This window comes from Perna viridis, chromosome 14 (assembly GCF_037379345.1).
Source record: "Perna viridis isolate PV_CMFRI_1.1 ecotype Kerala chromosome 14, ASM3737934v1, whole genome shotgun sequence".
Classification (NCBI taxonomy): Eukaryota; Metazoa; Mollusca; class Bivalvia; order Mytilida; family Mytilidae; genus Perna; species Perna viridis.
In genome coordinates this window covers 16,411,579-16,430,557 of record NC_142458.1, presented here as the reverse complement: position 1 = coordinate 16,430,557, position 18,979 = coordinate 16,411,579, and the positions used below count along the sequence as shown (strand labels likewise).

The 18,979-nt window shown below is 31.8% G+C and overlaps 1 protein-coding gene across 2 annotated transcripts; it reads right to left on the bottom strand.

Moving 5' to 3' along the window:
• Nucleotides 1–490: 490 nt before the first annotated feature.
• On the bottom strand, nucleotides 491–15,411 carry LOC148598392 (MICOS complex subunit MIC26-like). 2 transcript variants are annotated; one of them, XM_088562286.1, is made up of 8 exons: nucleotides 15,300–15,411; nucleotides 12,480–12,548; nucleotides 10,188–10,313; nucleotides 8,837–8,891; nucleotides 7,715–7,810; nucleotides 5,802–5,945; nucleotides 5,145–5,167; nucleotides 491–594 (listed from the first exon to the last, which is right to left on the bottom strand). In XM_088562286.1, the coding sequence occupies exons 2-8, from the start codon at nucleotides 12,525–12,527 to the stop codon at nucleotides 583–585; spliced, it is 504 nt and encodes a 167-aa protein (XP_088418412.1). In that variant the 5' UTR covers nucleotides 12,528–12,548; nucleotides 15,300–15,411; the 3' UTR covers nucleotides 491–582. The 2 variants fall into 2 exon arrangements, with proteins under 2 accessions (XP_088418412.1, XP_088418413.1); XM_088562287.1 differs by lacking the exon at nucleotides 5,145–5,167.
• Between the last annotated feature and the right edge of the window lie 3,568 nt (nucleotides 15,412–18,979).

Genomic DNA, 18,979 nt, shown 5'->3' with positions numbered 1-18,979 from the left:
ACATGTATTTTATTGTATTTAACAACTGTGCAAAGGTTCAGAAAAAAAATTGATTGATCTGATCAAGTTATCATCTAAAAAATCTGTGAGACTGACAGACGGACATGCAACTTTTTGGAGGGCATCAGATAAAACCTCACCACTTCATGAGGCAGGGTATAAAACAAATGAAAAACAAAAGTTTTCAATTCTATCTGAAACAAATGAACAGCAAAAATGTTGCCATTTTTCAGGTATACTGTTTATACAGTGTGATTTTGAAATTTTGGGTTGTTTTATAGTTTCACCTACAGTCCAATGTCTTTTTCCCTGAATGCATATATTTGTTGCTTCATTTGCCAGATAAAGGGAGATTACAGGAAAATTCCAAGGCGTTCAATGAAGACCCAAAGACTGCCTTTGACTGTGTTTTTTATATTTTGGTAAATTGTCTCTTTGACACATTCTTGTTCCTAATTTTGTTCAAAGATGACTATAAACTGACACTTCATACAAATAAATATTTATTAAAATGTTAGTGTTGTCCACTTCCATGGCATTTAAATTAACGTCATTTTCTTTTAGAAACAGTTCATTCCATCATCATTCACTACCCTGCAAAAAATACAAACAAAATATAATTATTAATAAATTTTAAAAAAATTTAAAATTCATGAAATACATGGTCTGATAACAATCTTAAGAATATCAACTATCATAGTCTTATTATTTTTAAATAATTTAATTTTAGATGTAACAAGCCTCCTGACTGGATAAAAAATTTTGTCCATCATCTCATAGACCAAATTTTGTAATTTAACTTTGACATCATCAACCATTTTTGCTATACATTTACTCCTTAATTTTTATACTAAAAAAAAATTATAAGAAATTATTGTTAAATTTTTTCGGTCCATTATAAATAACCTCAATGCCCTTGGTGCACACTTCAAAATAACCTGCTACGTAGGTTATTTAGTGTGCACAACATGATTGAGGTTATTTCCTCATAGACAAGAAAAATATAACATTCATTTCTTAATGTATTTGTTATGTCATACTTAGTATCCGTTCAACTGGCAAAAATAAATGAGATTCAAGTTCTATAATTTCAGTCTTTCCGAAGATTTGTCAGACCGTCGGATATCACCGGTAAAAATATGACAGGACCGGTAAAAAATCTGGAATGCCAGACAGGATTTCAGGAAAATTTCTGATAATAGTCATTCCTGATTCAGGTCAAATGGACGGTAAAACTTGGTTAATCCTGAAAACAGTTTGTCATCACAGGACCGAATGTCCTGAAAAAAAAATGAACCTCTGTAATTTCATAAGAACTATACTTAAGAATAACTTGCTGGTGAGAATTACTCCATGACCAGTATAATCAGATCTGAAGTGATTTAAAATAGTAACCTATAATATATTGACTCAACTTCAGTTCCATTGATTACTCTTTCAGCAAGCATTCAGAACAAAAGTATCGGAAGGTATTTTTGTATACAAAGCCAAGTATTTCATCAAAAATTTTAAAAAAGTGTAAATGTATATTAATAGATGTTACATGCTAGAATCAGGCAAAATTGAAAAATAATTAATCATGCTCAGAAAAATAATGAATTATGCTCAGAAAAAAACACAGGAATTTGATAATGTGGGCACATAGCTCATGGTCCATTGAAGACAAATTGACAGTTTGTTTGTTTTAGAAGTGTCAGAGAATAAAGAAAAGAATGTTCAATGTGATAAAAAGTTATGGAAAAAATCAAGTTTTTTTGTTTTGTTTTTTTTTGGGGGGGGGTGTCCATAATGGAATAACCTCAATCACGTAGTGCACACTAAATAACCTGTGTAGCAGGTTATTTTAAAGTGTGCACCACAGGCATTTAGGTTATTTCAAACAGACTGACAAAATGTGGCAGTCATTCATTATAATTCAATTTTAGTATCAAAATTCAATGAGTATAATGTGTATCATCAAATAAATGTTGATGACGTCACAGTCATGTTACAAAATTTGGTCTATGAGAAATGAAAAAAATATTTTATCCAATCAGAAAGCTTGTTACTTCTGATATTTAAATTATACTTGTGATGCTAGGATCAATTTCACACTCAGAACTTTTTTTGTGAAACTGCATGACATTACTTAACACTGCAATGTTTATTCATATTTATATAAAAATTGTACAGTCAAACCTGTCTAAACTGAACCCGGGGGTAAACTGGTACCCTGCACGAACAAAACATCCTCTGAAGTCCCACCAGTTTTCAATATTTTTATGACCATGTGTTAAGCAAACATCTGCATTAACCAAAAAATCTCTCAGTCCAAAAGGGGATTGGTTGAGGATGTTTGCCATGTCAGCCATCTTTGTCAGATTTTCTCTTGCTTTATCCAATTCATTTCATTAATGTTTTCGCCCAGTGACCTCCACTTCTCTGTTCATAATTTCAAACAAATCTCTCAGTCCAAAAGGAGTTGGTTAATGTTTGCTGATCATGTTCAGCCATCTTTGTCAGATTTTCTCTGGTATTATCCATTTCATAGCATTAATGTTTTTTGCCCAGTGACCTCAACTTTTCTTTTGATAATTTCATTAAACACCCCTTAAAATATTATTTGGGAAGATTTTATGAAATCCTTGTTATTTCTTTCATGTTTTAATAGATAAAACCTACTATGGAAAATCTAGAGAAATCCTTTTCCCACAAAAATCTTAAATACTTATATCTCAAAAACTAGTGCACAGACCCCTTTTTTTTTCTTCTTGTTTTGTTCTAGCAAAAAATGTCTTTAAAGATTTCACATCCCTTTGAAATCCTTGCTATTCTTACATACAGGAGACAACATCCTTCTGACCAGTTTTACTGTATATTAAAGTAGAAAAAATGAAATGTATTGATTGTATGGTAAAAAAAAAACTGCATTTAATTTTTAACATATTCACAAAAACACTTTAGCTTTCATTATACAGGAATAATGGGCATATTTGCGTATAACAGTTTCAAGTCATATCATTCAGTGAAAATGTTAGCTTACCATTTAAAAGACATATTGTCATATTTTAATTAAATTTACATCTGAACCAAAATTTACAATGTGTAAGATTTATGAACAGCTATGACATAAATGATTAAACTGACACCACAAATTACCTTTTATTTCAATTTTCAATTATTTCTAATTCAACTACGAGGTTTCCTCATGTTCTTTTTTTTTTTAAATAAAAAACACAAAGGAAAATGCTTCAAAAAATATATTTTGTCTATCTCTGTTGTCCTAATACATTATGCTTTAAACATGTAAGTAGTACTCCAGCTAAAAATCGTGCAAAAAGTTATTCATGGCTGAAAAGCCTACACATTTTAATTTTTGATATTTTGTTTGAATTGTCATAGTAAACAGAAATTTACATTTAGTATTTCATATAACCTTAGTCCTTAGGAGATAAATAAATATGTAGAATGTACTGTAGAATTCAAAATTAAGGGAGATAACTATGTAAATGACACTCAAATACAATATAATCTATTGGGTTTTTAATGTAGATTATCTCTTAAGAGCAGACAATTCGGAATGAATAATTACACATTTCAAAATATAGACCCACAAAACAATTTAATTACAAAATAAAAATATTTAGCCTTTTTTTTGGGGTGTATCACATTTTTCGGATTTTGTATGATTCTTACAAAGACAGCTACTTAAGCATATTTCTTTCACAGCAAATTTCTCAATATTTCAAAAATAAATTGAGACAAAAATCATGTCATTCAATCGTATGAAATTATTTTTTTTTAATCATCGTTACTGCATCATATCCACTGGGTCAAAAGTAAAACTGTTTACCCTTTCCCAACCTACCCATAAAAATTGGTCCAACCCAAATAATTTTATTGAATTCTCTGACAACATTTTGTTTTAATTTTCAAAGCAACATCTTTCACTTTTTTAGTATTTTACAGAATTATATAAGCAATGACAATATTTTAATTGAGTGAAAACAAAATTCAAGTGTTCATATTTTGTACAATCTGTCTAGTAGTAGTGCACATACAAAACTTCTTTTAAGCATTTTTCATAAAATAAATGATCACAAAAATACACTTCATAAGTAAAATCAGAAAAATGATCCATGTACATTGATAAAAAATGAAAACTTCAGGGTGAACACTAAGATGTATCAAACTTAAATTAATAACATATATAATTGAATGGTGCATAAAGATTCAACCAAGGGGAGATAATCAGTAATAAATTGACAAATTAATTTAATATCAATTTGAATCAACTTGAATAAAAAATACAACTGAGTTTAAACACATGATATGCCAGTTCCCTCATTAATCAATGGTTAAGAAAATAGAACCAAAAACTGCCAACTGATGAAAAACAAAAAGGAGATCTCTTTAATTAGGATAAACTCTAAATCAAAATATCATTAAAATCCCTCAAATTATTTTCGAGTATGAACTGAGGATAAATGGACAGGGATTTATCATAACAGGGTCGGTCATCAAGAGACAGGGTATAAAGTAAAACTTGTCTATGCAGCATACCTGCCAAGTGTCACTATTTGTAGGGGATAACCCCTATGAGGGCTCCAAAATTTATAATTTCAAAAAGCCACAATTCACAACCAAACATATAAAAGTGGTGCATTAAATGTGTGTTGACATAAAAAGCCAGAAAGCAATACTGTGACAATTATGAAGTCCCAATAATAATTTTCTTTGGTGCTGAGGAATATTTCATAAATACAAAACCCCCATGGACATTTTCAAATTTATATGTGCAGGTACGATGTATGAAACAGAACTGAGGGATTTCATAAGGTTTTTGGTTCATACAAGTTTAAAATGTAATGAATTTGGTGGACTTATGATGAAATTTGGTTTGGACAGGTTCCCAGTTTAATAAGGGTTCAGTCTGAGCAGTAGAATCAAAATTTACTCTATAAAAGTTTATCTTACATGCAAATTGCCAACAGCAAATGATATATATCAATTACACTATGTATGGTTGAGTTGGGTCATATACATTTGTGTTCAGATTAAAATCTTCAATTTTGGTAGAAAAAACATATTGTGTTTTTTCAATTGGAAATTGAGTATCAGTATTCTCAGATAAAAATTATCATTATCATATTATTACTAGTTACCCCATCAGACTTTTTGTCTTTTTCTACAAAAAAAAGAAAATTAAAATACCAATTGCTATTCAGTAATATTTCATGTACATGTACAATACTTTTGTCATTAAAACATTGAGTTAATTAAAGAAGTTTTTAAAATCCACTGAAAATCCACCCCTTTTTTAATAAGTCAATAGTATGTTGTACATGGGTAACAATTTCATAGAGAAAAGCTTCAAATTGAGAACAACAAATTTTTACACTGGCCATGAAAAGAAAAACTGGTCAAAGACAGAAATGGTTGGTTTACTGTAAGAACACCAAGTCTATAAGCTGGAAGTAGAAGTACGACAAATCTGAAATATGGGACCCCATACTGAAGTTGTATACCAAGTATCTAATGGCTGTGATTTACAGTTGCAAGTCTCTTAACAGGAAGCAGAAGAGTGACAGACCTAAATTTCATACCAGGATATGGAACTCCATACTAAAGTTGCATACCAAATATCTATTGGCAGTGATTTATAGTTGTTGAGCAAAAGGTATGAAAATATTTTCCTTGCCTGCTCCTCCTCTCCCCCCCGCCCCCACCACAACCTGCCCAACCAACATTCACAATTCTATAAGCTATTTCTCAGAAGTGCAACTTAGCCAAAAATGTTAAAAATATCTCAGCCCACTAACCTGGTCCATTCCATGTTGATTTTATATGCTCTATGGCTTTATTATAACTATCTTTTGTGAGATCCACTGCTTGGTTAGGGTAACATAAAGATGCTGCTCCAACAACTCCACAAGTTGAGAAAAATAACTTTCTCAGGATTCCACCTATGATAGATAGAAATCTATGATTAAAGACAAGATCAAGAAAAACAAAACCTTATGACTGACAGTCACATGAACATATATTATTACCATGTCATCCTACAATTTGCAGTGGTAGACAATCTGAAGACTGATCTATATCTCATTGTTTACTCCTGGGAATGCAAAATCTTCTGTATTATGCATTTTCTTAACAGTTAGATCATGTATAACTAGACATTTGTAATGTTTTAATGGTATTTTTACACGAAAAGAAGTTTTACTTCTAATTCTGAACTCAAGAATCTGTAAATGATGAATCTCCATGCATTTCAATGATAGACGAGGACCTATTTTCTTGCAACCAAAGTCACATGGCAAGACTTAGATATTCTATTTAATAGTGGAACATAGAAGGTTTTCTATTTTTTCATTTAAGATGCACATTTACTCAATAGTCTGTCTTAAATGGAAGATTCGAAAATCTAAGACAAGAAATCTGTGAGCGATGGCTCACTAGTGATGTCCTCGCTTTCATTCAACATATAACAAAATTAACTATGTCCTTGATGAACAGGGAGTTGTTGTCGAATTTTACTGAAAACAGATCCCAACATATAGCATTACTACAGAAGAATGTGCTAAAATTTCAAGCTGCTGTGAGGAGTAGTTGCTGAGAAAATTATGATGGAAAAAACTAATATGGACGGAAATAGGGACAAGGGTAAAACAGTGTACCCCCTCTCTTCTCCTTTGGAGCAGGGGTATAAAAAGTAGTTGTAATACAGTTTTAATACTTAAATTTGTTTAAGTTCAAAACCAGCTGTAATCCGTGGGAAAATGCAATATCATTGATGTCATAGTGGATGTATCCCAAATGAGTCAATGGAATTACAGAGGATAAAATTAAGAAAAAAAAACAGTTATAAGAAATAGTGGCCTTTCTTACTAACTTAGATTGTTTTAACAGCAACTTGCTACTTTTGCTGATAATTTTGAAGTAAGAAAACTAACTTTCTAGAAAAGCAGAGGACGCTTACCCTACTGGTGCACCTGGTCCATGCTTCCAGTTTTTAGTGGAGTCCGAGTTGCTCATTTACTTTTGATACTTTGTATGATTTTAGTTACTTTATGTTCTTTGTTGTGTATGTCTGTTTTCCATGTCTGGTCTTTGTCCCTGGATTACATTCTTTTGATTATCACTATAACCTTGGTTCCCTTGATTACTCTTTCTGCCGATAGATAATTTTTTTTTTACTAATATCTGGCCCCTTGATATTATGTGATCATTTGTTCATGACACTGAAAAAACAAAAACAGAAACATCACATATCTTCCCACCAATCATAATTTCATAAACGAATCGACACAATCACACAACAGCAATTTTTCTTTTACATAATTTTTTCATATCACATCATCTATGGTGTGATATCACAATTATCTAGCTGTCAGAGAAGTAGATAAATTGGCCAGCTCCTGGTACAACACCTGAGTCATATCATACATTACCTCTAGGCCCCAGGGGGAACTTCCCCTAAACCAGCCACTGTGATTATACCAGCTCGTGGTAATATTATACATTACCTCTAGCTCCCAGGAGGTCATATTATACATTACCTCCAACCCCCAGGAGGTCATATTATACATTACCTCTAGGCCCAGGGGGAACTTCCCCTAAACCAGCCACTGTGATTATACCAGCTCTTGGCCATATTATACATTACCTCTAGCTCCCAGGAGGTCATATTATACATTACCTCCAACCCCCAGGAGATCATATTATACATTACCTCTAGCCCCCAGGAGAACTCCTCCTAATCCAGCCACAGTGATTACACCAGCTCGTGGTAATATTCCTGGGTCATTCTGTATATATTCTACTGTCTCTGTAATAGAACAGAAGTTGCCATTAGATTATTAAACAAGAATTATTTAACTATATTGTAATTGAAGATTTAGAGAAGTCAATTTTGAAATGATGATGGCAAACTGATTTTACTGGTGATACGTTTGTGGAACCAGTAAAAATATATTTGCCGCAATCAAATCTCATTTGAAGATGACCTATCATCAAATATAATAAGATTATCTCCATTCTATGCAACTGTAAAAAAACATTTGTACATCTGTGAAAATGATAATTAAAATTTTTTTAAAATATCATATGCACATGGGTAAAATAATTGATGCAGTCCGTTGTGGACTTCACATATCTGAAATTTGTGGAGTTGTAAAATGAAAATTCACCTTATAATGAATGTGCATTTGAATACAAATATTGCCTCTAACAAGGAGAAGTTTGGTAAGAGATACATTTGCTTGTTATGAATTGTTACAGTAAACCATGAAATTCCTAGCTTTTTTATTTCTGATATTCTCCTGGTAAGACCTGTCACACAAAAATTAAAAAGTTGAGAAAATTTTCTCTGAAGAACATTATATTACAATTTTATATAGTACAACTTTAAAAACAATAATGATTTTAAAGCTGTGAGAAGTAAATAGGTTGCAGAAACCAGGAATAAAGATGGTATAAAAATTTCCCTTGTTTACAGTTTTGATATGAAAATTAAACAGATACTTTCAGAATATTAAAATGGATTACTAAGAATACCACACCCACTTAAACCAAAAATCCCTTTCTGCACTGTCTGGTTGTTTGAAAAATTCTTGCATTCATTTTTTTACTTCAATAATTTAAATTGACATTTATAAGACAGTACATTTTTTTTATTCAAGGAGGTGAAAAGGGAAAAGTTATTCCTGTCGTAACTTACATTTATAACAATTGAAGTTCGATGATTTCAAATATTTGTTACTTCTTATTTACTCAAATTAGTAAACTGAATATTTCCAAACCTATAAATCAAAGAATATTTGGATTTAAAGTTGTCATATTTGGTAAACCTTACGTTGCGTATGAGCCTTTCCAATTTCATATTTTTCTTTAATGGTATTTGTTGTTTCCTACAAAAAAAGTAAAATACAATAGAAAAATTACAATGTTCATGTCGTTCTAAGATACCATGAAAAATTCTAACATAAAAAACACATTCAGTCCCTTATGACTCGTAACTAACTGACGGCTAACAGACTGTTACTGACCTGATTGCAGTTGTGTTATATGTAAAACAACAGCACAACAAAAATTACTTAACTTAAATTTTTAACCATTTGTGACGTCATCAATTTCAAACACATTGATTGGAGTTACCATGAAGTAAAGAATATTCTCAGACTTAACTATTGTTTCACTTATGTGGCGCTGGGGACAGATGATTGATTCTACTAAATAGTTTCAGATTCTTCATTGAAAAAGACGGAGTATATTTAACAATATGCTAAAACATTCCTTACAGTATGCACATCATGTGGTTATATTACATCCCACAAAAATTTCAAAACAATGCTGCAAGCTGCTTAGAAAATAGTTCAGAACAATGACTGCCCTGTACCTAATTTATGACTGATAGCAATAATGGTTGCAAAGATTGGTGCAAGTTTCTCATATCACCCAAATATATACACAGAAATTTTAATAACTGCATGCATTATGTCAACTAAAATTTAATCTGTTGAATATTGAGCACAGAATTGTTTGAATGAATACTGTTCCTATAAACTTAGAAATTCAGATCTGGAGATTTTGGTTAGGAGATAAAATACCCAAATGGGAGGCTTTTAAATTGATACATGTATATATTTTTAGTCAAACTGTAATATCTTAATTGTAAATGTTCTTTTTTCGAATATGTCTTCACTATTTGAAGTCAACTTCCAATTAGATGAATTAGAGTAAAATATGACTAATGCATTGACAATGAGTCTGTAAGTATGATTAATGTTCCATAGAGAGACAACATAAGGAAAGTTACAACCGATCAACTGTCAGTTACTAGATACAGGTATCAAAATAAAGGTTGTCAGCTTGTTAATTAGACTAAAAGTAATCATATTTACATGTGTAATGGCAAATATCATTTGTCTAAAATTCTCCTGCATTTATTTTTCAAATTATTTTTTTTTAAACATGATTTTTACTTCCTGTATTTAATTTCATAAATGTCTTAAGTGTAAAGATTGGTTGTAAATAATGATATCAATAAAGAAAAATATCATTGTGACATCATTACATGTACTTGGGACAAATTTCACACTCAGGACTTGATTTAAAATCAACCACTGAGGGGGAGGATGGGAGATTTGACCCTCCCAGCAGAAGATGTACATGTATGCCACGGCCTCACAATAAATTTAACAAACCTGACATGAGTCTAAGACTGAGAACAATGTCTTCCTAAACTCTGTAACACCTTGTTTGAATGGAGTCACTTGTTCCTCAAACACCTGAACTTCATATCTATCCTCTGGGTTATCATATATTGGTAACTGTGGATAAAAGGTAAAATCAGGTAAATCAGGTTATTTCTTGAAATTCTGTTTGTTTGTGGAGTTTTTAATCCGTGGAATTCAGTCAAGGCTCTAAGTTTTCAATGGCAACTAAGAATTTTGATGATTCAAATTCAAGATTTGATTAAACCATGAAAACCACAGAAGTTAGTATGAGACACACAGTTTTCCACAGTTATTTCAACACACATGTATCAGAAAAACTAATATATCTTTCGGAGATAATAAGCAATCAGTGATATTATTGGCCTTTTTACATCATCTTTCTTTTATTGGGAAAATATGCATCATTTTCTTAAATTGGGAAATTTAGAATGACTTAACAGTACGAAACTTTGAATTTTAGCTAAAATGACTAATTGTACAGAGGATGTCAAGAAAAAGACAGGACATAAACATTTAATCAGAGAAATTTTGAACATAAACACCATATCCTAGCCTATGACTACCAGTTAGGAAATTACTTGATCTTATTTGGTATTATTTTTTTAGCCATTTTTTGGACAAATTGGGAAACTTTCATAATGGGAAACAGCCTTATTTTAGAGGTAATTTAAAGAAAACAAAATCACTGTCAATATGGTATTTGTATCCATGAATAGATTTTAACAGAATTGGTGTAACAACACCGCCTTAAATACATAACAATAGGGTATGTAAGTCTCGTCATGTCACAACGTGATTTCACGAGAATGGGTTCTTGTCTACCATTCAAAAGCATGGAGATTTACCATTTAGAGAGCATTCAGTTCAGCGTTGAGGTCAAAACATCTTTTTGTGTAAAAAATACCGATAATAATGACAAATATCTGTTTCTACATGATAAAGGTATTAAGAAAACACATAAAATAGAAGATTTTACATTGCTATACAGCGTTTCGAGTACCCAGAAGTAAACAATAAAAATGTAGATCGGTCTTCTATGTCGTAAATTCTGGTAAAGAAAATGAAACTAGAATGAGATTTACATACCCTATTCCACTTAAGTGCCTTCTGTGTGATGCATTATAGGTTTCCTGTGAAGTGCGTATAGACCCTTTCACATTAATTGCAGAGTAATCAACATACAGGCTTAATATACACTTTCTCTACCGGTACACCTGGTCCATGCTCCCAGTTTTTAGTGGAGTGCGAGTTGCTCATTTACTTTTGTTACTTTGTATGTATGATTTCAGTTACTTTATGTTCTTTGTTGTGAGTGTCTGTTTTCCACATCTGGTCTTTGTCCCCTGATTTACATTCTTTTGATTACCGCTATTACCTTGGTTCCCTTGATTACTCTCTCAAGGAAAATTCAATTGTTCTGTCCTAAGCCCTACTCTACTATCAACCAAAATTTTAATTTCTCCACTCTTCACAGTGAAGTCACTTATGTCCTCCACTGTGACTCCACCAAAGTAGAAACCAGGATAAAATTGCCAAATTTCAATACTTTTCAATATTTTTTCTACCCTTTACAGAAATGTTATTAAACTACTAGAACCATAAAATATATCTTGGCATAAAGACAGGAGAAGTTAATTACAGACAATTTTGGAAATGGTGACTCCACTGTGGAGAGTGGAGACACTGTGACTCCACTCAAAATATCTCCACTGTGGAGAGAGGAGAAATTAAAATTGGTGTTGAGAGTAGTGTATCTTGTGGGTGGGGTATATGTAAGGTATGCTCATTGACTACTGTGTGAAAAAGGTACAAGTTTCATGTTAAGTAAATGCACATTTCCATCATATATATGTCATCATTTTTCAGATTTTCTACACTGCTTTTGATATATTTAGGATTGATTTGATCAATAATATTCAGATTTGTTCCAACTAAAATTGTAAAATTTAATATGTAAATATATTTATTTTATAATCTCTATAGCTGATTGGGTCTAAATGTCTCAGTCATGAAATGTGTTAACTGTTAATAGGATTTGTGCATTGTGTAGCAGACACAGATCTATAGATTCTGAAGGGGGGTTCCAGACTATTATTTCCTCATTTTTGCTCAATCTTACACAAAATAAACTAGGTTTTAAATTAAGTTGGTTTCAATCCCACTGGTTCTGCCACTGGTCTAGAAAATGTGCATACATCATATAGAAAGTTACTCTTTATAGAAATGTAGATACTAATTCATGCAAGAAGATCAAAATACCTCAGATTGTTTGACTTTTCTGGACTGAATGTCTGCCATTTTTAGCATAATGTTGTCTTTTCTTCAGTTCTAAAAATGAAAAAGAAATTTCATTCTAAAAATAGCAATAGATTCTGCTATATTATATATACATGTACATGTAGTTAGTGGATATCAATATGTATGTTCATAATTTGTTTACAATAATCTATCACTCTCCTACATGAGAGGGGAGACTCCAACAAAATCAGTGGAAAAACTCCTACATAGAAACTTGAGACTTGAGGGAGAATTTTGGTTAAAACTGCTATATCTTCTGTGAAAAATACTAAATAATTGAATTTTTACAAAAAAACTTGCTTTTACATAAAAATCTTCCACATGAGAGTGTCAGTGTGAAGGTATCACCCACATGAACAGTTCCAAAGGTTAACAGGTACGTCTTTACATTACTTTTCAAGTAAACCACAAATTTTCTAAAATTATGAACTCAGCAAAGAGGCTTTCAGACTCCATGTTGTAAGTTACATCCATAATAGCTAATAATCATCTAGTTGCAAAATCCAAGTTAATTTGATAATGTAAAATGTAAGCAATGGGGTGCTAATTTTCAAAATCATATAAGATATGAACAATTTGAATTTTACAGACAATACATTTCTATGCATATGAAACTGTTTCTCGGAAAAATCATACAAAACACAGATAGAAGATCAATCTATTTAATTTCAACATCATAACAAATGATGGCTCAGTTTGTTATGAAATTGAAATTAAATAAAGCGAGTTGATTTTTTGCATTACCGGTATTCAAATTTCATGATTTCTAAAACATTTATTGCTATGATTGTTCACTTGACATGTGACATCTGTCATGGTGAAAATTTTAGCTTTCGTCAATAACAGATACATCGCAATGTTACTTTCGACCAATCAGATTTTACAGACTATGCCTCACAACCACACAATACATGTAACGAAACACAATGGCAAATTTAGTCACTAGTTCATATTACAAAAATGTACATCGCCCAAGACATGATATTGCAAATTATCTATGATTTGGTAGTTAAGTTTTTATCTACGTGTACCTCCTGGATTGTATTGAGAATTACAAACATTCCTTCCAAACGCTGTTTAGGTTTCTATAAACGATCCAAGATACATGTAAATATGTGTTGTTGAAATTTTTTTAAATTTAAAGTAAGTGAGCATTAAGATTTGGGAGAAAACAACACCAATACAAAACGATAAGCAATCCCCAAAAATTACATGTATTTTGAATACTTAACATTATTTGTATTACATACATGTAATAAAGTGGTTCCTTCAAAACTTATTTTTCAGCTGGAGATTTGTTTTTTTTTTTATCAGTGTTTCATTTTTCTGATACATACAAGTAATTTATGTACATTATATCAAACTTCGTGGATGAAAAAGTTTAGTTCCTTCAAAAACTGGTAGAATATTCTAGAAAAAAGATAATCTACCCTTTTCCTTATTATAATGTCACAAGTTTTTACAACTATATGTACCGCCTTCACTGACAATACATGTAGCTTTTCATATTCATAGGATTTGGGGCATGATCATGACAATTGAAAACTTAAGTTCAAGCTGTTTTTACATTAACTGCATACCATGAGGTTAAATATTTAAGAAAATGTAGCAAATATTCAATAATGCTGACTAATGAATTTCCAAAATTATCACAATCCAAACGGAATATTACTTCTTACAACTATAGCAAACAAAACTTGGGAAATATACTGTACTGTTGAAGTTACAGAAAATGTCAAAAAAAAAGAGGATAGAAAATTATAAGGGAGGTAACTGATATTTCGAATAAAAAATGGTCAGTTTAAAGTTAACACACATGGCTCCACAAAATTTACGACTGTTACATTGACAGTAATTACCAAATTAATTGTGCAGTAGAAATTAATCAATAGAAAATGATTGGCTGTAAATAAAATGGTGAGGTATCCAATCAGGATCCATTTTTCTAATTGTCAATCATCATCCATAATCGTGTTCAGCTGATTGCTCCTCAGGATTGTTTACCTATCAAAAAACATTCTTTAACCTGTTCAGACAGCAATTTTCTCCTTTAGTCACATTTAAGGCTCATTAAATAATCAAAGAAATGAGATTAAAACATGAATTTTGGGGGTAGAATACCAGGGTTTATTAAATAATTTTTCACAGTTCAGAAAGCTGTCGACTTTCTGTTCCCATGGTAGAACTATAGAAAGGTTCTCATGTATGGTACTATGACATCTACAATAATTGGAAACATATTTTTCTGTAGTACATAAGTCTCTAAAAAAAGTTGAAGTTTAATATCACATAACTGTAACATTTATCTAATGTACAAGCAACATTTCAGTGAAAGAACAACCATTGTGTAAACATTCTTAGAAATAAGCTGATGGATTTTGTTCAACATGCACAGAGAACATCTGGTGTGGTTGTCCAACAAAAGATGAAAAGATACAGGAAAGAAAAAAATCTTCCTGATCGAAAAAACATATGTATTTAGATCAAATGCACCAATACCCTCTTTCTACTCAGGAAAATTAGACTGTGGAGCAGGGTGTGGTGGGTGTGTACAGCCTTGTGATCTTTCTGACAGAATTGACCTAGCCCATCGATATCCATTTATCTCTCCACGCAAGAGCTTGTAGTTACAACGCAACGCCATTGAGAAAAAGAAAACAGCTTTCAAATGTTGTTGTTGCCATGTTGGAGACATTATTACGTTGGTCATAAACAATATTTTGAGATACCCAATTCAAGAGAAACTTATTCTTGAAGATTAAATGATATGTTTTCTCTTACATATCACAGTTCTAGTTTATGCTAGAAGTCCTTGTTGTTTGAAAATTTGATTTTTCTCAGCCGGTCACCTTGGTTCTGGGCGCAGACATTTTCTATGGGAGGTAACTCTGTATTCTAAATTGGCGCGCTACTTTACCGTAGTTATCCTTATAAGCAAAAAAAAATCAAGAAGTTTTCAATAAATCGGATTTCGATGCAATGGGCTACTAGTAGAAGACACCAAACAAAAAGCAGATATGCTTTTAAAGCAAACGATATTTCTCAGTATTTACACCAGAAAACACGATGTCCCAGCGGTAGTATCATATAAAACAAGACTATCTGTTGATGATTGAATCCTCTACGGACAAATATAGGTTACAGACCACCAATTCAACCAATGAGCATTTGGAACGTACGCAAAAATAGTCCTACGCAGAAATTACCCCTGTTCCTCATAGTGCTGTGAAAAAAGTTCTCATCTTATTTAAAAAATTTAAACAGTTTCTGAAAGGAAAAACATTTCTGTACATTTTATAGGTGCATTTTGCTTCTTGTGATGTGAAGCCTAATCTCCATAATGATTTTTAAATATACCCCTATCTTGTGAAAACACTGGGATTTCCCATGCTATTTATAGACCCTTCACTTCCGGTGACCAGTACTGCACTGCAAGTCTGCTAACCCCACATGCCATTCTGAGGATTGTGAGCTGACATATGTAGAATCATGCTGATATATAGTCCTCTGCAGGTTAAAGTTAAGGTAAAGTCCAGAGAAGCCATTGAATATTGTGAAATTAGCATAGAAGCCTATGGAAAGTGGAATTAGTGGTTTTTAGCCTTAAGATCAAGCCATGGCAAAATGAAAAGTTTCTTGAAATAGCTTTAAACTACTTGAAGATCTTGTTAACTTTGCCATGAGAGGAATACACTACAAAAATCCTTCAAAATATGCATTTTTTTAAGTTATAGGTCCAAATTATGGAAAATTGGTCTTTTTGGCTGATTTTTATGTCCTATCTTGTAAAAAGTGTAGAAAATTTAGTTTAAAATACCAAATATTAAACTTTGAGGGCTATATTTACTTAAATATGGTGGTAAAAAGCACTTGAAATCAAGTTTTGTGTAGATTTGAGCAAAAATTAGGTTAGAAATGAGGAAAAACTCACTTTCATTACTGCGGTTAAGGCCATATAAGCATTCCCCTATGGCAACATGGAAAATCCATTATTGAGCACTTTTTTTGCTTTAGGTGCCGTTTACTGGTCATGTTTTAATGTGAAAACACTGTATTTACAAATTTAAAGCCAAATATATCACCTTTTGTGAAAATTTAAAGATTTAGGATTTTTGACATGTGATCAAGAAAAAGGGGGTGGCATGTCAGAAATAAATTTTTAAAAATAGACCAATTTCTTAGAAAATGATTACTTTTAAAACTATTTCTTCATTAATATTGTTAAAAAACAAGTTGTGATTGATATTTTTTATTTGAAAAGTCAGAAAAAGTTCTTTGCAAATATTTAATGCATTTAAATGTGGTAGAATATCGTCACTTTTTTGCTCGCACAACTTGGTTACCCTATATTTAAAAATCAAATATTTAAAAATGTGCTTGTCACATTTCACTGAAACTTTGCAAATGCATTCAGTATGTGTGTAGGAAGATACCTGTATAGTTATTTATTTTTTCTAAGACAAAAAGTGACTCTTTAGGTTACAGACCACCAATTCAACCAATGAGCATTTGGAACGTACGCAAAAATAGTCCTACGCAGAAATTACCCCTGTTCCTCATAGTGCTGTGAAAAAAGTTCTCATCTTATTTAAAAAATTTAAACAGTTTCTGAAAGGAAAAACATTTCTGTACATTTTATAGGTGCATTTTGCTTCTTGTGATGTGAAGCCTAATCTCCATAATGATTTTTAAATATACCCCTATCTTGTGAAAACACTGGGATTTCCCATGCTATTTATAGACCCTTCACTTCCGGTGACCAGTACTGCACTGCAAGTCTGCTAACCCCACATGCCATTCTGAGGATTGTGAGCTGACATATGTAGAATCATGCTGATATATAGTCCTCTGCAGGTTAAAGTTAAGGTAAAGTCCAGAGAAGCCATTGAATATTGTGAAATTAGCATAGAAGCCTATGGAAAGTGGAATTAGTGGTTTTTAGCCTTAAGATCAAGCCATGGCAAAATGAAAAGTTTCTTGAAATAGCTTTAAACTACTTGAAGATCTTGTTAACTTTGCCATGAGAGGAATACACTACAAAAATCCTTCAAAATATGCATTTTTTTAAGTTATAGGTCCAAATTATGGAAAATTGGTCTTTTTGGCTGATTTTTATGTCCTATCTTGTAAAAAGTGTAGAAAATTTAGTTTAAAATACCAAATATTAAACTTTGAGGGCTATATTTACTTAAATATGGTGGTAAAAAGCACTTGAAATCAAGTTTTGTGTAGATTTGAGCAAAAATTAGGTTAGAAATGAGGAAAAACTCACTTTCATTACTGCGGTTAAGGCCATATAAGCATTCCCCTATGGCAACATGGAAAATCCATTATTGAGCACTTTTTTTGCTTTAGGTGCCGTTTACTGGTCATGTTTTAATGTGAAAACACTGTATTTACAAATTTAAAGCCAAATATATCACCTTTTGTGAAAATTTAAAGATTTAGGATTTTTGACATGTGATCAAGAAAAAGGGGGTGGCATGTCAGAAATAAATTTTTAAAAATAGACCAATTTCTTAGAAAATGATTACTTTTAAAACTATTTCTTCATTAATATTGTTAAAAAACAAGTTGTGATTGATATTTTTTATTTGAAAAGTCAGAAAAAGTTCTTTGCAAATATTTAATGCATTTAAATGTGGTAGAATATCGTCACTTTTTTGCTCGCACAACTTGGTTACCCTATATTTAAAAATCAAATATTTAAAAATGTGCTTGTCACATTTCACTGAAACTTTGCAAATGCATTCAGTATGTGTGTAGGAAGATACCTGTATAGTTATTTATTTTTTCTAAGACAAAAAGTGACTCTTTAGGTTACAGACCACCAATTCAACCAATGAGCATTTGGAACGTACGCAAAAATAGTCCTACGCAGAAATTACCCCTGTTCCTCATAGTGCTGTGAAAAAAGTTCTCATCTTATTTAAAAAATTTAAACAGTTTCTGAAAGGAAAAACATTTCTGTACATTTTATAGGTGCATTTTGCTTCTTGTGATGTGAAGCCTAATCTCCATAATGATTTTTAAATATACCCCTATCTTGTGAAAACACTGGGATTTCCCATGCTATTTATAGACCCTTCACTTCCGGTGACCAGTACTGCACTGCAAGTCTGCTAACCCCACATGCCATTCTGAGGATTGTGAGCTGACATATGTAGAATCATGCTGATATATAGTCCTCTGCAGGTTAAAGTTAAGGTAAAGTCCAGAGAAGCCATTGAATATTGTGAAATTAGCATAGAAGCCTATGGAAAGTGGAATTAGTGGTTTTTAGCCTTAAGATCAAGCCATGGCAAAATGAAAAGTTTCTTGAAATAGCTTTAAACTACTTGAAGATCTTGTTAACTTTGCCATGAGAGGAATACACTACAAAAATCCTTCAAAATATGCATTTTTTTAAGTTATAGGTCCAAATTATGGAAAATTGGTCTTTTTGGCTGATTTTTATGTCC